General features: G+C 41.3%; 1 protein-coding gene across 3 annotated transcripts in view; it reads right to left on the bottom strand.

Annotated features, from left to right (window-relative positions):
• Positions 1–21,624, bottom strand: part of TBC1D12 (TBC1 domain family member 12) — a 93,144-nt gene extending 71,520 nt beyond the window's left edge. The window contains exon 1 of one of the 3 annotated variants that reach the window (XM_055300244.1): positions 20,582–21,624. In XM_055300244.1, coding sequence (XP_055156219.1) covers positions 20,582–21,516 — 935 coding nt within the window. In that variant the 5' untranslated portion in view covers positions 21,517–21,624. Of the gene's footprint in view, positions 1–19,100; positions 19,108–20,581 lie in introns of those variants that run through there. The other 2 variants (XM_055300245.1, XM_055300246.1) reach the window with 2 other exon arrangements.
• Positions 21,625–22,732: the final 1,108 nt, after the last annotated feature.

The raw sequence follows: 22,732 nt of genomic DNA, 5'->3' as shown, positions 1-22,732 counted from the left end.
AATAAAAAAATAAACAATATAAATTTTACGTAAATCTTTCTTAGGCAGTTGTCTGTAACTTCCATTGAATTTTCCGAGTATTGAATGTGCCACCCCCACCACCCAAAAAAGCCTATAAAATCACTTGTCAAAGTCACATCACTGGAGACCTGAGCCAGGTCTCTTGAACAGTTCCTTTTCTTTCTAACCACACTTGTTCGCATCCTTCACAGAATTAACATGTAAAAACTTCATAACTATTCCTATTCTCTTTCATTCTACATATTGCCAAAATCTTTTTTGATATTCATTTAAAGTTCAAAAATATAAATTATTTTCTTCTTCCTACGTTCATGTCAGCAAGTCACCTTATGGTATATCTTATTTCTTGTTTTTATTTTTTTTTTTATTTATTTATGATAGTCACACAGGGAGAGAGAGAGAGAGGCAGAGACATAGGCAGAGGGAGAAGCAGGCTCCATGCACTGGGAGCCCTACGTGGGACTCGATCCTGGGTCTCCAGGATCGCGCCCCGGGCCAAAGGCAGGCGCTAAACCGCTGCGCCAACCAGGGTTCCCTTATTTCTTGTTTTAAACAAACATTTATTTTTTTAAGTAATCTCTACACCCAACATGAGACACAAACTCATAACCTCAAGATCAAGAGTCACATGCTTGGGATGCCTGGGTGGCTCAATGGTTTAGTGCCTGCTTTTGGCCCAGGATGTGTTCCTGGAGTCCCAGGATCAAGTCCCAAGTCTGCTTCTCCCTCTGCTCATGTCTCTGCCTCTCTCTCTCTCTGCGTCTCTCATGAATAAATAAATAAAATCTTAAAAAAAAAAAAAGAGTCACATGCTTTACTGATTGAGCCAGCCATAGTAAGTTTCAGGCAATGTCTTACTAATAGAGATCTTTTTATACTTTTGTTGCACGGAGAAAATAAAATGGAATACAATTAAGAGGAAAAGAATTTTAAAAATATTTTTGCTTTTGTGCTACATAGTAATTAAACCGTGTCCCGAATGCTTTATAAAGAAAATCTCCATCATACACCTGATGTAGTATCTAAGACATTCAGAGGGAAGACAGAAACCACCAGAAGAAAAGAGGAAGAGTATAGGAAAGGACTTTTAGAACAAGAACATGAGTGGTAACAAGGAAAATTTGAGCTGAAATATATGTGACTTTAGCACACCTGTGACCCACTCCCACTTTTTTGTGCATCTGCCCCAATCCTTACTGAAGCAGTAGCCCCATGTGGCTGCATTTGTATCTTATGGCCTTGTCCTTTGGAACAAATTAATTCATAGGCTGAGACAATCAGAGTCCCAAGATTTTTAAATAAGAGACTTAGAGACTGAGTCAGTTGAAGGCTGGCAGATGCTTAAACTGATAAATCAGGTAGAGGTGGGACACAGCGTTATAGGCCTTTTGCAGGTGGAAATCATGCACTGAAGAACTAGCAGAGAGAGAGATGAGAAAAACCATCTCTTGAAAAGTGGAGAAGCCACTGTTGCAGACACTCTGTAGCCCAGGTATATTTTATTTTCTATTTTCAAAATATCCACAAGATGCCTATTATATGCCTACAATAAACCTTGCTTCATTTAAGGTAGCTTAGATGGGCTTCTGTTCCTTAAAATTACAAACACTAACCCTAACATATCAGCCAAACTCTATACTCTTTTCTACATATTCTTTACTTTCCTGCCTCTATGCTCTATATATCTTATATACACATTTTATTTCCCCTATTAAAGTATAAACTAAGTTGCTTGCACATACTTAGAACTGTAATATAGTCAGTCTAAAGATTTTGAGAGAGAGAATGCATGCACACCTAAGAGTAGGAGGAGGGGGCAGAAGGAGAGGGAGACAGAAATGGCAAGCAGTCTCCATGCTGAGCATGAAGCTCACAACCCTGAAATCATGACCTGAGCCAAAATCCAGAGTCAGAGGTTTAACTGAGCCATCCAGGTGCCCCAAATATAGCCAAGCTAAAAAGTTCTACTTTTGTGCATAAGTACTTTCTTTACTACCAAGAAAGTATAAAGACAAGCCATAGGAGAAAGTATTTCCAAATTATAGATCTAATAAAGGGCTGGTATTCAGAATATATAAAGAACTCATATAACCCAACAAAAATACAAACAGCCCAATCAAAAATGAGAAGGTCTGAATAAACATTTCTCTGAAAAAGATACACAAATATCCAACAAGCACATCAAAAAGATGCTTAACACCATTAGTCATTAGGGAAACTCAAATTAAGACCACAGTGAGGGACGCCTGGATGGCTTAGTGGTTGAGCATCTGCCTTCGGCTCAGGGTACGATCCTGGGATCCAGGATTGTGTCCCACGTCAGGCTTCTTGCATGGAGCTTGCTTTTCCTTCTGCCTATGTCTCTGCCTGTCTCTGAATAAATAATAAAATCTTAAAAAAAAAAAAAGACCACATGAGATACTACTCTATACCCACTAAGATGGCTTTAACTAGGGGGTAGGGGACAGGAAAATTATAGGTGTTGAAGAGGATGTAGAAAAAGTGGAATCCTTGTACATTGCTGTGGGAATATAAAATGGTACAGATACTGTGGAAAACAACCGGTGGTTCCTTAATTAAGTTAAACATCATCATATGACCCAACAACTCCACTCCTAGGCATAACACCCAAAATAACTTGAGAAGTATTTTTAAAAAAAATTGTACACAAAATGTACATAGCAGCAGTATTCACAAGAACCAAAAGATCAAAACAACCCAAATAAATGTCTGTCAATGGATAAATAGATAAACAAAATGTGGTATATCCACACAATGGAATACTACTCAGTTATGAAAGGTAGAACTGGGTGGCCCGGTGGCTCAGCAGTTTAGTGCTGCCTTCAGCCCAGGGCGTGATCCTGGGGACCCGGGATCGAGTCCTGCATTGGGTTCCTTGCATGGAGCCTGCTTCTCCCTCTGCCTGGGTCTCTGTCTCTCTCTCTCATGAATAAATAAATAAAATCTTTAAAAAAAAAAAAAAAGTAGAATTGTAGCGTGTACTACAACATGGATGAACCTTGAAAACATTATGCTAAGTGAAAGAAGACACAAAAGGCCGTGTAGTGTATGAGTTCATTTACGCAAAATATCCAGAATATGAAAACCTACTAAGACAGTACACAGATTAGTGATTGCCAGGGGCTTGCGGGGAGAAGGGAGTACAGTGACTACTAATGGGAATGGAGGTCCCTTTTGGAGTAATGAATGTCTTGGACCTAGACAGTGGTGAGGACTATACAACACCATGAATGCCTTAAATGTCACTCATAGTAAATTTTATATGTATTTTACCATAATAAAAAATGTTAAGAGATCTAAAACTAAACTTCCAATTATCAGTTTTTAAAACCTGACCATCAGTTTAAGACTAAATCCACATCTCCCAGTATTAATAAATATGCCAAGCCAAAAACCATATCTAAACTATACAACTTTGTAAAGTAAGAACTATTTCAAGGAAATTTACTTTTCTCTCTTTTTTCTGGCAGTGTTTGGAATTAAATACATTACACAGAAAATTAATTCCATTGGTTAATAAGGCTTTTTAAACAAGATACAAAAATGCGTACTTATATTTAAAAATGTTTATTCTACATGAGCTATTTTTAAGTTTTATCAATCTAAAATAAAGGCTAATATTTAAAATTATTAAAAAACTTGGGCAGCCCCGGTGGTGCAGCGGTTTGGCGCTGCCTACAGCCCAGGGCGTGATCCTAGAGACCCTGGATCAAGTCCCATGTCAGGCTCTCTGTATGATGCCTGCTTCTCCCTCTGCCTGTGTCTCTGCCTCTATGAATAAATAAATAAAATCTTTAAAAAAAAAAAAACTTTAGTGATGGTAAACAAGTGTTATTTAGTATGGATTTGTAAGAATGAATAAAATGACAAAAGATGAATGTGTTTGCTATTAATAAAGGATCAAAAATATAAGGTAGAGTGCAAGAAAAAACCAGATACATCAACTTCTACTGAAATTAAGAATAATTTGTTTTGCTAATCAAAAAAGGTAAAGAAGAGGCTGAGTTGGTTAAGCATCCAACTCTTGATTTCCCCTTGGGTCATAATCTTAGAGTCATGAGAAAGACCCACATAGGTCTCTGGGCTGGGCATGGAACCAAGTTTAAGTCTCCCTCTGCCCTTACCCCACTCTCACGGCTCTCTTTCTCTCTCTAAAAAAAAAAAAAAAAGGAAAAGAAAAGCTAAAGGATATGATTTATGTCACAAGTGGAAAAGGTATAAAGGATATTTCAAAATTTGCAACATCATTAAGGCAACATTTACCATACAGAGTTCAATATTTCTATTACATTAACACTGCCAGCTATAGATGCTGTATAATGGATTTCCCCAAAATCTATGTAATAGTTCTTTAGGGGTGCCTGGGTGGTGTAGTTGCTAAAGCTCAGGTCATGTTCTCAGGGTGGTGAGATCCAGACCTGTGTAGGGCTGAGCAAGAAGTCGGCTTGGGATTCTCTTTCCTCTCCCTCTGCCCCTCCCACTTGTGTGTGTACAAGCTTGCACTCTCGCTCTCTCTCATAATAAATAAATCTTAAAAAAAAAAAAGTCCTTTAAATATGGACTGTTTTGCAAACACAGTGATAACTAACAAAACAGTTTTAGGCTCCATCAAAATTAAGCTGATAGAGCCAGATCTACCCAAGAGGCCAAATCTAAGGGTGGCAGACCCGAAATCTTTAATCCTTTAAAAGAATATGAAGGTGAAGTCACTTATGTCAGTTTGTACAAACCACAACTATTTACATATTATATCTAACTATTTGCCTGGGGATAAATCTATTATTCCTAGGATATTATTTAAAGTACTTTATTACAGTTAATGTACAACTAAACTTGCTTAGTTGGCTTCTAAATGTATTTCAGCTTTGACTCCCGTCCAACATTCAGTTCCTCAAGTCCTATCTTACATTGGCCCAACTGATTTCTCTCCTATAGAAACATCTCCCCCAAAACAAGCACCAAAATACTCTGAGAAACAATACTATTATTACTATTAAAGTAACAAGCAAGGACGCCTGGGTGGCCCAGTGGTTAAGCATCTGCCTTTGGCTCAGGGTGTAATCCCAGAATCCCAGGATCAAGTCCCATGTTGGGCTCCCTGCATGGAGCCTGCTTCTCCCTCTGTCTGTGTCTCTGCCTCTCCCTGTTTCTCATGAATAAATAAAATCTTAAAACAAAAAACAAAAAAACCCAGCCTAACAGCTATTCTGGCTCTTTTCCCCCTCATCAAATTCCTTATAAAACATGGTAGACATAACTTCTCGCACAACTCTCCATTTTCATGTTATCCCTCTTCTCTCAAAACAAAACTCAAAGTTTTCTTCCATTAAAGCTTCACAAAAAGGCATCTGGTATAAGCATATGTCACTCAATTTGTTAGTGATTCCTTCTGACAAAGACTGAATTTAATGTTATTTATATCAACTACCAGATATCACATTTTAATAAAGAGACTGACAAGCACCCATATACTACCACAGTGTATCCAAACCCTGGTTTCACAAGTCACAAATCATCTGCCACAAGAGTCATTGTTCTAAAACACAACTCTGCAGGGTGCTTGGGTGGCTCAGTCAGTCAGGTATCTAACTCTTGATCTAAGTTCAAGTCTCAATCTCAGGGTCCCGAATTCAAGCCCCATGTTGGGCTTCATGCTGGGTGTGGAGCCTACTAAAAACTTTAAAAAAAAAAAAGCTATTCTGAGCATGCTGCCCTTGTTTTAAGAATCCATCAGGGGCATCTAGGTGGCTCAGTCAGTTGAGTGTTGGCCTTCAGCTCAGGTCAAGATCCCAGAGTTCTGAGATAGGGCCCACCGTGGGGCTCCCTGCTCAACAGGGAATCTGCTTCTCCCTCCCATTCCCCTCCCTGCCCCGCCCCCCACGACTTGTGCTTGCTTTCTCTCTCAAAATCTTAAAAAAAAAAAAAAAAAAGCCCATCAAAGGTCCCCTCGTGAAATCAATTCACTTTGCTTATTTCTGTCATCAAATACCCTCACAGTTCAGCTCCAACATTTTGCCTCAGATTTTGACACTCTACCCCACCTGCCCTAAGGGCAGTCATACTGAGTATCTGCAGTCCCAAAAGCGCTGTGCTATTTCATGCATAAATTCTGCACAAGTTATTGTGTGCCTGTACGGTCCTCAGTCAGCCTCATTCCAATCCCAACTGTTCTCATTAGTAAAAGACCAAACATTCATGTTTCATCTACCGTGAAGAGTTCCCTAACTTCCTACCCGCAAAGTTAATCACTCCTTCAGTGCTACTGATGCATCCTGTATCTTCTTTTATAACGCTAATCAGGTAATACTGTAGAAGTACTGATTTATGTGACTCCCCCATCTTAAGTTTAATATTGTTTAATTTCCATAGTGCCTCATAAACATAATTGAGCTCAAAAGCTTTTGTTGAGGGCAGCCTGGGTGGCTTAGCAGTTTAGGGCTACCTTTGGCCAAGGGTGTGATCCTGGAGTCCCGGGATGGAGTCCCAGCCTGCTTCTCCCTCTGCCTGTGTCTCTGCCACCCGCCCCCGCCACCCCCCAACCCCCCCCCACCGTGTCTCTGGTGAATAAATAAATAAAATCTTAAAAAAACAAAAACAAAAAACTAATTTGTTCTTTGTGGCTCTAAGGGGCAAATTAGGACCAGAAACATTACAAAGAGATACACTGTCTTCACATAAAGAACCTTCTAACAATACCCTCAATAGGCTGTCTTGAGGAAATGACCTCCTTGTTAGTAAAAGAATTCAAGCAGAGGCTAAACAATATCCATCAGGTGCCTAAACTCTGTAAGAATTAAGAGGCAAAAACACACTTAGCTCTAGGGTGGTGGTGGTGGTGGTGGTGGTGGTGGTGGTGGTGGTGGTGGTGGTTGGTTTGTTTTGTTGACCTTTTGCTCAGGCCTGACCTTGAAGTACTTCTAGGACTGACGGTATGCAGGATAGTTAAGATTTATCTTCCTTTAAAGAAAAAAAAAAAAAGATCTTATTCATGAGAGAGACAGAGAAGCAGAGACATAGGCAGAGAGAAAAGCAGTCCCCATGCAGGGAACCCATTGTGGGATTCGATCCCAGAATTCCAGGATCATGCCCTGAGCCAAAAGCAGACTCTCAACCACTGAGCCACTCAGGAGTCCCAGAACTTATCTTCCAGTAGCATAGCTGAAATCCCTCTAGTGACCAAGGTAAGTGTCTCTTCTTTCTACATGGTGTTATGTTTCCTTTAAACAGACAACCAAATCAAAAGATTATATTTTAGTGGCCTCCTAGAGCAAAACAATCTTATCTCATTAAATATATGGCTAGTTATTATTTTATTTAGAAAAATGTAACAGTGGTTATCTTTTCTTTTTTTAAGATTTATTTATTTATTTATCCATGAGAGACACACAGAGAGAAGCAGAAACACAGGCAGAGGGAGAAGCAGGATCCATGCAGGGAGCCCGATGTGGGACTTGATCCCAGTACCCCAGGATCAGCCCTGGGCCAAAGGGAGACACCCAACTGCTAAACCACCCAGGTGTCCCAATAGTGGTTAGCATCTAAAATTGTTCCTTCCTGCAGTTTAATTCTGTTACTTGTACTTCCAATTTTGAAAATTGATTGCTGTCCTAAGTATTCTTCACAGTATTAATGCATTTCTAGGAGAATATTACAAAGATGGCCACAGTTTCCGGGTTATATGTTCAATTATTGTGCTGGTTACCTTATATAATAATTATCTATCAAAAATTTTATTAGTCTTTGATAACAAATTTTGGTTCTCAACACCCAATTCTGAATCACAACAAATCCTCTGTTTTCCAAACACCCAGGATTTTAATCTCTTCAATCCTAGGGAGTACCAATAAATTAAAAAGTCAATCCAACAGGGGTGAGGTGAAGAGTGTCAAGGGCAATGTAAGGGGGGGGAAGAGCGTTACATTTTATCACTTACGTTTTACAAACATCTACTTCGTCACTCTTCAGAAACACAGAAACTACTTAGTTGAGACCTTTTACTTATTTAAAACTTCAGGGGATCCCTGGGTGGCGCAGCGGTTTGGCGCCTGCCTTTGGCCCAGGGCGCGATCCTGGAGACCCGGGATCGAATCCCACGTCGGGCTCCCGGTGCATGGAGCCTGCTTCTCCCTCTGCCTTTGTCTCTGCCTCTCTCTCTCTGTATGACTATCGTAAATAAAAAAAATAAAAAAAAAAATTAAAAAAAAAAAAAAAACTTCAATAACTTCAGAACTTTAAAACTGGGACGCCCGGGTGGCTCAGCGGTTGAGCTCCTCCCTTCAGCCCAGGGCGTGACCCTGGAGTCCCGGGATCGAGTCCCGTATCGGGCTCCTTGCCTGGAGCCTGCTTCTCCCTCTGCCTGTGTCTCTGCCTGTGTCTCTGCCTCTCCCTCTCTCTCTCTCTCTCTCTCTCTCTCTGTGTGTGTCTCATGAATAAATACAGAAAATCTTTAAAAAGAAAAAAAAACTTTAAAACTTCATGGGACGCCTGGGTGACTCAGCAGTTGAGTGTCTACCTCCGGCTCAGGGCATGATCCTGGACCCAGGATCAAGTCCTGCATCGGGCTTCTTGCAGGGAGCTGGCTTCTCCCTTTGCCTAGGTCTCTCTTTCTCATGAATAAATAAATAAATAAAATCTTTTTAAAAAATAAATAAATAAAAAATAAAACTACACAATATATCTTCCTGCTAATGAGCAATTAATTTTCTCCTTACGGGTGAGAGGGATTTTCATTCTGTTTGCAAGATGAACCATGATACCTGTAAATAATTTTCCTTTTAACACTGAAACTCAAGGAAGAACACATTGAATAAAATAGTACTTTTTAATATCTGAATCTATCATACTAGCTCCTAAACTTTTAAAGCCTAAATTAAACCTACATATACATATAGATTTTATATTATATATATTACATCAAATATACATAATATATACTCATGTACATATATAAAAGATGTATCAACCTTATTTATTTATTTATTTATTTTATTTATTTATTTATGAGGAAGGCACAGTACATATCTTTAAGGAAAGAAGTTGCCAGAAACCTCTACAAAGGCATTGAGGTAAGCAGGGTAGAAAAATAAATATGGGGATAATCTGTAGTAATACACTAAAGCCTAGCAGCCAAAGTATGAGGTAACTTCCAACTAACATGTATTTTCCTCAGCAATTTTTCTCTGTAGAAATCTCTTCAAGCTCATTCTTGTAACAGCTTTTCCTGTCTCTAACTGTAACTTCACACTCTCCAATTTTATCTTTTTCCTTACCACCTTAACTGGAATAATATGGAAACAAAAGATTTATCCTTAGTAGTTTTATTTTATATTTCCTGTCCTGCTTTTCAAAAGCAAACAATATATGAGCATTTTCTAAGGACAAGGAAATGGACCCTCCCCTCAAGCTTCTAGAGAAGAATGGAGCCCTGCTGACACAGTGATTTTAGCCCATTGAGACTTGTTAGGCTTCTAACTAACCTACAGAACTAGCATACATGAAATTTCTATTTTTTAAACCAAAAAAAGGATGAGCACTTTCTGTTTTACTTACAAAAAAATTAAATTTTAGTCTCTGAATACCTTTTTCTTGGGGGCAATAAAATTATTTCCCCTATTTGACTAGAAGATGACTATAAACAGTCTAGATGAAAACCAGATTTGGAAACTGTAAACAATGCCCAATGTATGATGGGTAGTTATACATTACAGTATTTGGGAAAATATGAGAAAATAGCACATAATTTGATTTCAAAACTATCATGTTCTGTTCCAAACTCCTAATGTTTTAATCTCTGTGGGGTTAGAAACAGGCAGATGGAAATATTTTCTAGCCAATAATGTATCCCAAAATAAAATTCAAATTAAAAAGAAAGTGAAAAGCCAAATTCAAAGGTAAATTTAAACACATTACTAAGTTCACTCTCAAAGTAGCTCTAAACTAGGAGTATAACTTGTAACTTGGTTTCCTAAGGTAAACTTCTCTTAATTGCAGGAAAGAGCCTGCTGAAAACCCAGACAGTCACATGGGGTTTCCCTCTCTTTCTTCTTTTGGCCACAGAAATAAGAAGTCCAAGAAGGGCTGAAGCAGCAAATCTAGAGGGGAATAAGCCATGTGCAATCTGCAGGATTTTTTCTTAAAGGCATGGAAAAGAGTTACAACTAGCGGCAGAAGGAAGGAAAATTAACACCTTTTTTGATAAGCTATAAATAAGGAGAGGTAAAGTTATGACTCTACATTGAAGAGATCTGAGTAAGGTTTTCAAAGTTAAAGCTTTTCACAGACCAGGCAAACATGGCTATCTGCACAACATAAAATGAAAGTAAAAGACCCTTCCCATTAATAAAAAGGAAGCTAAGATTTAATCAGGCAGAGATAACCTTTCAACCTGTTGAAGGCTAGCAAAATACTTCTACATTTATATTTACCCCTGTTCTCTACTGTATCTGTACTTACACTCACCAATTACAGAGGACCTACATGTGACCCAATTTTAAATCAATAAGGTAATGAGTTATAAATGCATGTTGCACCTTCTTTCAGTTGTTATCTGAGGAGATCTACCTATCAATTATTTCAGTAATCATAGCCTGGGAATCACCTGCATCATAATCACTAGGAAGTCCTTGTAAAATACTTGGTTTACTGCTGGGCCCCATCCAAGATCTAGTGAATCGAAAGGGTAAGTGGGGGGAGCTCAAGAAATCTGCATTCTTAACAACCTCCTTCCTCTAGGTAATTTTAAACACTAAAGTTTAAGAATTACTGTAGTAGGGTCCAAGCAACTATCAATCAGAACTACCTGGGGACAACTCAGCATAGATAGCAGAGTTCCTAGGAAGAAGTAAGCTGTCTTCAAAAGGACTGACATTCCCCTTTCCAATATACTTGGAGAGATGGGTAACAGATGTGTCACCTCAAAATCTCCAAATGTTTCCACTCTTCCCAAAGCTTTCCTACCACAACATACTAAATATGAAATATATGAGTGAGCCAAGCTAAACATTTCATGAACTATAAAACTTGCTTTTGCCTGTCTATAAGTTCCTTAAAACAATAAAAGATACAAATATTTTAATCGTTCTCAACATTCCCTGCTTTCAATTCCTTCTCAGATTTGCTTTTTAGTCAAAGCTTTAAGACTTCTGGAAATTTTAGATCACAGCATCACACTCCATTTGAATCAAAGTCCATACAATCCCAAATACCAATTATATTTAAAAATCTAGTACACAAATTATATAATGTTACTTCAGGTAGTATATAAAAAAATCCATTCATCTCTTCCTTTCTTTAAACCAATGGATTTCAATGATGAAGTTGGGGAAGGGGCTGCAGCTGTCTTGCTGAAGTCCAAGTAACAACATCTGAACCTTCATTATATGCCACATAAGAAATACAATGCACTTAGAACATTATCTCATGGACAGTCTCATCACCAATTATCCTTACTTTATGAATGAGTTGCTAAGATCCAGAGGGGCCACGTAACTAGTGCAGAATTATACAGCTAGGTAAGCTACTTCAAACCAAGCAGTCTAACTCTAGAACCAGTATTTTTAATACTACACTATCCTGTAGTTTGAATATGCCATCTGCCTAAAAGCAAGTCCCCTGAATCTGACAAAGGAGGGGTTGTGGATTCTGGAGAATCTCATTTCTTTAAACATGCTTTTAGGTAATTTTGAAGTATAACAAAAAAGCTTGGACTTATTGTGTTAGGGTATTATTCGCCAAAGTAGAGCACTGGGAACCTCTGAGATATAAATCATGGTCCAGAAGTTAAGGTCTCAAGTTCCGGTACATTAACGAGAATTTACTTATCCTATTTTCCCTCCTATTCCAAAGATATTATAAGAAAAAAAATCTAGAATTTTCTAATTAGAGCCGCTGCTCTATACTATATACATGTAAGAAACAAAACTGATTAACTGATGTTTAGCATGATTATTCTGGGTCAGAGTTAGGCCTTTACTAAAAGAAATGTGCAAGGTAGAGTTTTTTGTTTTTTGTTTTTTTTTTCCCATTGAGGCATTTTATTTTCACATATGTATTACTTCCCTAGAAAAAGAATCCCAAGATTTTCCCTCCTCTGTGTTTTCATCCTGTTTCCTCATGGTCCATGATATGAACTGAGGTTGTCACTACAATGAAACCAAACTGGGGGTATGGGAGCTGATTATTCTGCCATTTTTCTAGATCTTTAAGTTTTACATCAAATCTGGGTCTGATTATTCCACACTTGTTTAGCCTACCCATGAGGTTCACAACAATTTTCCCAGCTCTGTGATCAATGATCTCAAATTCACCAATGTAACCATGTTGCACCCTCACAGAGACTGGATGATGACTTTGGAGAATGGCATATAAGAATGTGGGGTTTGCCTTTCTTTTTCAGCACTGTTAATGCTCTTAAGAAAATCTATCACGGGATCCCTGGGTGGCGCAGCGGTTTGGCGTCTGCCTTTGGCCCAGGGCGCGATCCTGGAGACCCGGGATCGAATCCCACGTCGGGCTCCCGGTGCATGGAGCCTGCTTCTCCCTCTGCCTATGTCTCTGCTTCTCTCTCTCTCTCTCTCTCTCTCTGTGACTATCATAAAGAAATAAAAATTAAAAAAAAAAAGAGCATCTGTCAGGACATTCATGCGCACCATTATGGAGGCATGGAAAAATAGTGGAAAGAGCTGCAAAGCAGAATTTAGAGTCAGAGATATTTCTATCTCTGGCAACATTCTCATTTTATAGATGAAACAAACATCCTGTTTTTTTTATGTTTTTTGTTTTTTTAAGATTTTACTTATTTATTCATGAGAGACACATAGAGGCAGAGACATAGAGGATGAAGCAGGCTCCATACTGGAAGCCCGATGTGGGACTCGATCCCGGGATTCTGGGATCATGCCCTCATGCCCTGAGCCAAAGGCAGAGGCTCAACCGTTATGCCATCCAGACGTCCCCAAAAACCCTGTTTTTTTTTTTACACCCTGTTTTTTAACTCAGTTCACATTTGTAATATAAGCTGGCAAAATTTTGAGGTCTACAATAGTACTGCAAAAAAAATGTTTAATATAATCACAATATATTAAAGCTGAAAGTGACTCTAAATCTCCTAATTTCACAGATGAGACTGAAGTCTATAAATTTAGTTATTTGCCCAAGGTCATACAATTATTCAATGGCAGAAGCAGCTACCCAGGACAAAAGCCAAAAATCTTATCTCTCAAGCCAACGGTATTTTTACTACACCAAAAGCTATGTAAACTTCTCATGATTCATAGAAATCAGTATATTAGCTTCAAGCCCTAGGAATCAGATCGTTAGTCTGATTCTTTTATTCATTCACTATCTGACTATGGGCAAGTAATTGTAAAATAAAAATGAATCCCACCCTTTGTAGGTCACACAGGAGTATTTCCTGAATTAGAAATTATCATTATAATTTTTTTTAAGATTTTATTTATTTATTCATGAGAGACAGAGAGAGAGAGAGAGAGAGAGAGAGAGAGAGAGACAGGCAGAGGGAGAAGCAGGCTCCACACAGGAAGCATGACGCAGGACTTGATCCTGGGTCTCCAGGATCACATCCTGTGCTGAAGGCGGCCCTAAACCGCTGAGCCAACCTGGCTGCCCAGAAATTATCATTATAATTTTTATTAAAATTGACATAACGTTATCAATATAATCTTGAAAAAGTATTAAATTATGTAGAATTAAGATATTCTTCCTAAGTTTTTCTAGAGGCAGATAGTTAGGTAGTGGTTGTCAAATACTGCCCCAAATAGTATGAAAAGCTTTGAAAATCAATGCCCTCGGTCCACCTAAAGAACTCATTACCATGTTTAACTCATTTCCAATATTAAATTAATACCACCTTACTCGATGATATCTAGCAAATAAGAGATTTCTCTGATTAACAGCACTGTTAATTTTCCATAGGATATTAAATGACGAATAAAGTGATCCCTGAAATCCCTTCTACTTTAAATATTTCTTATTGTACAGTAAAACACAACTGCCCCCTAAATAAAAATCTTTTAGTCAGTATCTCAATGCTGAATAATATGTGAGGTTTAATTAACAGCAATGTACAAATGCTAGTTTCTTAGTTGTGATAAATGTACCACAGTAATCTGATATCAACAACAGAGGAACTGGGTAAGGAGTATACCCAATCGTACTGGGTAGGAGTATGACTCTCTACTATCTTTGCAACATTTCTATAAATGTAAAACAATTAAAAAAAAATAAATGTGAAACAATTCTAAAATTAAAAGTATTTAAAAAAAAAAGTAAAGCTCTATGCCCATTTTTAATAGTTCAGAGTATTTTTACCAAACAAGTACTCCAATACTTGTTATTGGGATATAGTGTTAAATATGTTAACTTAATTTAGCGCTTTAATGCTAAAGTGCTTCAGCAGCACAGATACTAATTTAACACTTCAAAATAATATTTGAGCACTTAAAATTATCTTAGTTTCAGGGTCTCTCGGTGGCTCAGTTAAGCGACGGACTTTTTTTTTTTTTAAGATTTTATTTATTTATTCATGAGAGACAGAGAGAGAGAGAGAGGCAGAGACACAGGCAGAGGGAGAAGCAGGCTTCCTGCAGGGAGCTGGGTGGGACTTGATCCCTGGACTCCAGGATCACGCCCTGGGCGGAAGGCAGGCGCTCAATCGCTAAGCCACCCGGGGATCCCCAAGCGACAGACTCTTAATTTCCTCTCAGGTCATGGTCTCAGGTTGTGAGATGAGCCATATGTCAACTCTGGTGGGCCTGGAGCCTGTTTAAGATTATCTCTCCTCCACCCCCACTGTACCTTACCCCCTCCCCAAATTATCTTAAAGTTATCTTGGTCTCAGAAAAATTGGGGTTTCTCAGTATTTTCTACCTGATTTATATTTATATAATCACATTTCTAACCATCCACCCTAAAACCACGAATTTCTAAAGTCCTTGAGCCAGAACTGAGTTTCCAGTGCTTTAGCGTTTTGTGTTTTAAGAAAACACTGGATGGTGGAAGCAGGGAGGTATCGGACACAGGGAACAAATACAAAAGGCTTTTGAGCCATTAGCTCCTCAATCTAATATAATGGGTGAACTTCACAATACTCTAAAATCTTAAAAAGTATCTTGTTTTTATTCTAGAGCAATGAATTACATTTTCTTTTCAGCGTCTCTAAAAATTTCAAACATTTTAATTATAATATACAAGTAATGTCCAAAGAAGTTTCATTAGTGACATAGAAAAAACATATTTTCATGTTTTTTATAATCTCTTGTAGTAATAGAAATTTAATATTTAAGTCAAGATATTCCTTCATTCTCCTTATAAATAATTACACCACACCTGTATTAAAGAAATCCTTGATCTGGAGAGCTATAAAAAGCTTTTTAAAACTTACCAAAAGTTTGATATTTTGCTTCTTCTTCACTAAAATGCTGAAAAAAGGAATTTTTGAGAAATAGGTTCTTATTTTAGTTAGCTGGAAGGAATATATACACTGTGCAACAAATAGGGAAGCCCTATATGACAGAGGTTTATGATGGTTCAGTTAGGTGAATCACGATCTTGCCAACTAAAGTAAATTCTAGGTGGAAAAAGAAATGTTGATTTTGCTGTTTCTGACAAACTTAAATAAAGAGAAATTGTACGGGGTGCCTGGGTGGTTCAGTTGGTTAAGTATCTGAGTCTTGGTCTCACTCAGGTCTTAATCTCAGGGTGGTGAGTTCAAGCCTTGAATTGGGCTCCAGGCTGGGCATGAAGCCTACTTTAAAAAGGGCAGGGGGGAGGGGAAAGAAAAACTGTAATCGTAGGAATTTAAAATTCTCTATCATATTTAACAAAAAAATATACATTCTAAACATTTTTTATATTGGGGAGAATGGAGATGTCTAGATATGAAAAGAAATCACTAGGGGTACCTGGCTGGCTCAGTCAGTAGAGGTGGAGCATGGGACTCTTGATCTCAAGGTCATAAGTTCAAGCCCCATATTGGGTGTGGAGCCTATTTAATAAAAGTAAAAATTAAAAAAAAAAAAAAAGAAATCACTAAAAGAGCCTTCAGTCTTCCTCATTCATCCTAACTGTAATAAAGAGTTCCATGAAAATAATTTTTTACCACAACATGTATTAAGTTTCAGACGTCAGTAACTATAGAAAAAGCAAGGTTGATCTGTATGTTTCATAATCTATAACGTCAATTCTCTTTTCAAAAGGAAGGGGAAAAAAAAAAAGGAAGGAAAAAGGGCGCTTGGATGCCTGTCTGTTCAGTGTCTGCCTTTCGTTCAGGTCATGATGGCGGAATCCCATGATGGAACCCCACCCTACATCAGGCTCCCTGCTCAGCAGAGAGTCTGCTTCTCTATCTGTTCCTCACCCCCCTCTCTCCTTCTCAAATAAGACCTTAAAAAAATTTTTTTTTAATAAATAAAAGGAAAAATCTTCAATACTTCCTTCTCAACATTAGTTATGCCCTTTAAGGCCACCAGATTCTCATGATTCACATGAAGACTTTGTTAAAAAAAAAAATTATCAGTACTACCTGGAGACACAGATACCTGTGTGTTTCTAAATAACAGTAACTATGCCAGTACTATCTGAACAAAATTCAAAAGTGTTAAATGGCTCAAAAAAATACATCTACAAAGGGTGTACCTACCTAAAAAACAAACCAATCTAGTCTGAAAAAAAAAAAAAACTAAGACATGAATTTGCTTGAAGGACCCATAAAAATAATTTAAAATTATTTTTGAAATAGTAATAAGCAGATCCTTGAAAAATGAAGGCTAGCCCAGAAACACAAGAGATTTTTTTTTAAGTTTTCATCTTCTTACTGCTAAGTTGGTGATAGTAGGGGTAGTGTACCCACCTAGCATTTTTATTTTATTTAAGACTTATTTATTTGAGAGAGAGCGTGCATATATATGAGCAATAAAAGGGCAGAGGGGGAGGGAGAAGATCTCAAGCAACTCCCCACTGAGTGTGGAGCCAGACACAGGACTGGATCCCACCACCCTGATATCATAACCTAAGCAGAAACCAAGAGTCAAAGCTCAAATGACTGAGCTACCTCAGGTGCTCCCCACCTAGCATTTTTCTTTTTTATTAAAGATTTTATTTATTCATGAAAGATAGAGAGACACAGGCAGAGGGAAAAGCAGGCTCCGTGCAGGGAGGCCAACGTGGAATTCGATCCCGGGTCTCCAGGATCAGGCCCTGGGCTGAAGGTGGCGCTAAACTGCTGAGCCACCTGGGCTGCCCTCCCCACCTAGCATTTTTAAACATTTATGAACAGGAAAAGATCAAGGATCCGAGGGAATATTACTTCTGGAGCTCCCATCATCAAGTCACCATTCACAGAGAGATGCACATTTGAAGCTGAGGGCAAGCCCCCGACGGGGACTGAATTAGAACTTGCCTCATCTGGAAGAGAAGGAAAATAGGAGATGGAGAGCAGTCCCATCCTGGACCAAATTCCTTTAGCTCCTATAGAATTTCTACTCTACTCAATGAAGCTTCCACCAATGATGTGACTTAATTGAAGGTAACTTTGTAGTAACAGGTAAATCACTATAAAATGTTCCCCTCTCTTTACTTTGGTTAAAACAAACATGAAACTATTCCTTTTTTTTTTTTAAAGATGTCTTTATTCATGAGAGACAGAGAGAGAGAGAGAGAGAGAGACATAGGTAGAGGGAGAGAAGCAGGCTCCCCATAGGGAGCCCAATGCAGGACTCAGTCCAGGATCATGCCCTGAGTCAAAGGCAGACACTCAACCGCTGAGCCACCCAGGCATCTCTGAAACTATTCCTTAAAAGTACTTGTTACAGGGGATCCCTGGGTGGCGCAGCGGTTTAGTGCCTGCCTTTGGCCCAGGGCGCGATCCTGGAGACCCGGGATCGAGTCCCACATCAGGCTTTCTGTATGATGCCTGCTTCTCCCTCTGCCTGTGTCTCTGCCTCTCTCTGTCTCTATGAATAAATAAACAAAATCTTAAAAAAAAGTACTTGTTACAGATTTTTGCCAGGTTAAGAGAAAGAAAGGAAGGAGAAAGAAGGTAAAGATGGAGGATAATCAGGTGAGAGAGTGAAAAGCCACAGGTGAATATAAATTGTGACTGAATGTAAACCTGGTCTGAAAAGAGGAATCCTGGTTTCTAGTTCCAGTTCTGCCATTAGCCACCTAAACTTATGTAGACAATGAGTTTCTTCATAAAAAAATGAAGTGGCGGTAGGTAGGGGCTGCACTCAAGAACAAGAATACATCCTAGAACAAGATATCCCCAAGAGGATCCCTCATCTGAAGCTTCAGAGTTAAGAATGACAGTTGTACCCATGAATGGAGGGATAAAACCTCTTAAGTTGCCAAGGCAAAGGAAATTTCTGATCATTCTGCCTGGGAATAGAAGATTTCTTCAAAATTACTTGGGGCTCAGTCGGTTAAGCTTCCAACTTTTGATCTTAGCTCTGGTCTTGATCTCAAGGTCATGAGTTCAAGCCCTGAGCTGGGCTCTAGATGGAGCCTATGAACAAAAAACCAAAATTACACTACCTAGAGAATAGTAAAGAGGAAGAGTCCATAAAAGTTGCCAATTCAACACAAACTGAGCAAGGTTCTCAATACCAGTGCTAAGTTACTGTAGACTCAGAGATGAAGATCATGGTCTCTACCTTTAAAGTATTCGGAATCCAGTTAAGGTTTTAGTTAAGTGCTAAAAGAAAGATTGTGCCTCTGTGTCCCTTCCCAAGAATGTTATACAAAGAAGCAACTGACAGAGTAGATTGACATTCAGATCTCAATTAAGAAAAATGAGGCTTAGAGAAATTAACTTCCTGGTACCTATTTTCTGACTTCAAATCCAGTGCTCTGATACACATGATTAATGTGGCTGTATGAATGTAGTAATCTAGCCATATTAACTGAAATCCTATTAGTCTAGTCTATTAGACTAAAGAAAAAAATAATTATATCAAAATTTCTCCCTATTAATTTGCCTTGTAACTGTTCATAATTTGCAATCCATGTATGTGCATTTGTCTTCAGACTTAATACCTACTAACCTGTACTCCACTGTCCAAATCATCTCTATTCACAAGGGTGGCACACAGCAGGCATTCTGGGTACAGTGGTTGAATTAGTGATTTCCAAAGCTGCTTCCAGGTCTAAAATTGCCTGATGCCTGACATCAAAACATGACCAATAAACACCCAAAGCTCACAAATGTATAAACTTTGCTCATCTTGCATGCTTTTAAAATATTGCCACTATAAGCTTCAACTACATTTTTTGTGTATTTTTGCAACTATAGACACAAATGCAAATCTCACTACTATATATTTTGTCCTACTAGTAACACAAAATCAGGATTTCCTAATCTTGCTGTAAACGACTTTGTAAGTTTTTGTAAATTCACAGAAGCAGGAAAAACAAAGGATAAGACAGAAAAATAAATATTAGTCATAATGAGAAAATTGTGCCTGTGTCTACAAATATGCACAAGGATTGCATAATTCTCTAAAACTAGAGCTGCATAACTTGTTTCTTTCATTTCTATCAAGATCCCTAAGAAGGAAACAAAAACACAGAAGATCTGTGAAAGGGAGAGTTTATAAGTTGGGAATACTTTCCTATTTGACTAGAGATTAAAAGGGGGAAAAAAAGCGTATCAAGATATGACTCCAGGAAAATTGGCATTTCGTTAACGTGCAATAGGATGAGTATTTTGCTCCTATCAAAACCCTATTCCGAAATCTGCAACATCCAGCACCATAACTTAATTTCAAGAACAGCAGGTCGAAACTCAAATACAATGGCGTCAGAAATTAAAAAGAAATTGCTGAGGAAAGTGTAGGCCTCTCTGGCAGTAGAGAAGACGGATTTTCTAGATAAAGCGCCACAGCAATTTGGCTTTAAGGGCTTGGCTCACACTCTAAATTCCAAACTGACTGCATTTTAATAAAGGCCACTGAAACAGTTAAGCGCTATGAAACACAATCACTTCCAATTTCCAGAATTCCCAAGCCACTTGAATGGGTTTAGACTGCACGCAAATAGCCATCTCTGCAAAACGACTTCCTTTCTCTTTCAGCGCCACACCCGTACACATACACCGCCGCGCCCACCCCCGCTCCCCCAACCCTAATCCTCACAGGACAGTAAAAAATAAACGGAGAACCGGGCAGGCGGTCTACTTTTCCGGAGGAGGCAAAACTGCAGCTGTGGCAGGACCGGAATACGCGGAAACCAGGTGTGACTGGCAGGTATAGCCTCCGGCCCGCAAGGGGAACGGAGAGATTCGCTCCCCACAGAGTCGGCAACTTCTCCCACAGGCAACACTATGCAGACTCAGTTCCTCCACCCCCACCCCCACCCCCGGTGACAAATCAAAGCCGAGTCCTGACGGCGGCGGGAGCCCGCCCGCAGGCCGCCCTCAAGCCGCTCTCTCTCCGCCGGACCCCGGCCTCGACCTCCGCCCCGGCCCCGAGCCCGCCCCGAGCCCGCCCCGAGCCCGCCCCGAGCCCCGGCGCAGCCTGCGCTGTACCTGGCGAAGAAGTCGGCCAAGCCGCCGCTCCGTCGAGCCCGGGCCGAGGTCCCCGCGGCGCCCTGCTCCGCGGCGGGCGCGGGCGCGGGCACCGGCGGGCTGGCGGGGGGCAGGTGGTCGCGGCTCACCTCGAACGTGTTCCGAGAGTTCACGTGAACGTCCGAGACGCCGGGGCGAGGCTCAGCGCCGGCGCGCCCGCTAGCCCTCTCGGCGGCGGCGGACCGGCCCTCCTCGCAGCCCCCGGCGCGGGCTCCCCGCCGCTCCGAGTCCCCGCTGCTCCCGCCGTCGCCGCCCGCGCTGCCCTCCGAGCCGCCGCCCGCGCCCTGGGGCTTGTCGGCGTCCGCCGCCGCCAGGCAGCAGCTCCGCAGCGGGTCCTCCAGCGGCGCGGCCCAGTCGGACGGGCTGCCCGAGCCGTGCGCGCCCTCGTCGCCAGGCCCCTCCGGGCGGAGGCGGCGGTGGCTCGGGTCCCGGCCGCCAGCGCGGACTAGCCCGCGAGCCTCCTCCAGGTCCCGCGAGTCCTGGCCCGCCAGAAAGCCCGAGTCCCCGTTGGTCATGCCTCTGTGCCGCGGCGCGCGGACGTCCGCCAGCGCCGCGCCTCGGCGCTTGGAGCCCGAGTCCCGCGGGCAGGCGTCAGGGCGCGGGGCCGCCGGCGGCGGCGGGGCGCGGGGCTGGCCGGCGGGGAGTGGACAGGAGCACAGCGCCGACTCCAGCTGTCCCCCGCCGGCCGCCGCGAGATAGCGCCGGAGGAGCTGCTGAGGCGGCGTCTCCTCCTCCTCTTCCTCCTCTGCCGGCGGCTCCACAGCGCCGACGCCTCCGCCACAGCCGCCCGTGGCCCGGATCATCTTTCCGTCCTGGCCCACGGGCTCCAGCGCCGGCAGCGGGAGCAACTTAGGGTTTCTTCCCGAGCAGGCTCCGGCATCCTCCGGACCCACCATCTAGGGCCGGGCGAGCGACACCCGAGGAGGCGACGCCTAGAGTCCCCGGCACAGCCTTGGCCCCGCAGTAACCCTGGGGGCTGGGGCCGCGGCGACGGCCGCCGCAACGTTCCCAGACCCGCCCCTCCCACCCGGGGCTTCGGGCAGTTGCGGGAGGGCGGGCACGCGCAGGAGCTCGCGCACGCGCAAACGCTGGCCGGGTCCAACCCCGACCTGGAGATTCCGCGAACCATAGAGACGGGAGCTAGAGGGGCCGGCTCCCTAACCCTCCCGCGGCCAATCTGGGGTCCGCCGTCTGGACGATGGAGTCTGGTTGGCTCGCTCCGAGCGTGACCGTGCTTACAGAGGCGCCGGCTTGCCTCCCTTAGCAAAAAGTCGCTCGACGTACTTAATTTATGGGAGTAGAATACGGGATAGTAGATGTAAGCCCTTCCACCTCCAGTTGGTCACCAGTCGACTTTACGCTTTTTCATGCATCTTCTCCACCGCCATTGCCGCAATTTGGGGCTTCATCGTTTCATCCCAACACCCTCCCTTCCCCACGTCTTCCTCCACGATACTACCAAAGGAATCTTTTTTTATCTAGCACCATGTTTCATCACATCGCGCTTCCTAGAGATTTCTGTTATCACTTGAGGGGAAGAGTGGAGTCCTAGAGAGGCTGTGTGATAATGGATTAAAATGGGGTGGTAGCCATTGAGTGGAAATGAAAGGCTTTTAAAGTAGAAATCATAAGACGTGATAACTGGTCAGCTGTGAGAAGCGATTGAAGAGGGAGGAACTGGCAATTACTACAAAACTCTTGAGACCGAAACTAATGTGGTTTGAAGAAACAGATTTGGATCTGGGCGGAGTGGGGGGTGGGGGGACACTGATTAATAGGAGAAATATATCTGGTAAAGAAAAAGACTGGGAATATTCAGATATAGTTAGGGCTCTAAAACTTGGATTAGGGCTTAGATTTGGAGATACGGGTTGAACAGTCATCTGCATATTGCAACAAGGTGAGTCATTAGTGACTTTGGGAGGAAAGAAAAAAGAAGGAGGTGGGGCAGAGGCTCAAAGGTGTCATTATTTCAAGATGGGTAAAGAAGTTGTGTTGCAAAGGATTAAAGAGGAATTAGAAACAAAAATAAAATAAAGAGGAATTAGGGGTAGATAACATGAAGGGGAAAATATTGGCCACTCATTCTACAAGTATGTCAATGAAAGAAGA

The sequence above is a fragment of the Nyctereutes procyonoides genome, unplaced genomic scaffold (genome assembly GCF_905146905.1).
Source record: "Nyctereutes procyonoides isolate TBG_1078 unplaced genomic scaffold, NYPRO_anot_genome, whole genome shotgun sequence".
Taxonomy (NCBI): Eukaryota; Metazoa; Chordata; class Mammalia; order Carnivora; family Canidae; genus Nyctereutes; species Nyctereutes procyonoides.
Note: the sequence above shows the minus strand (reverse complement) of the source record. Positions and strands in the feature narration are given on the sequence as shown.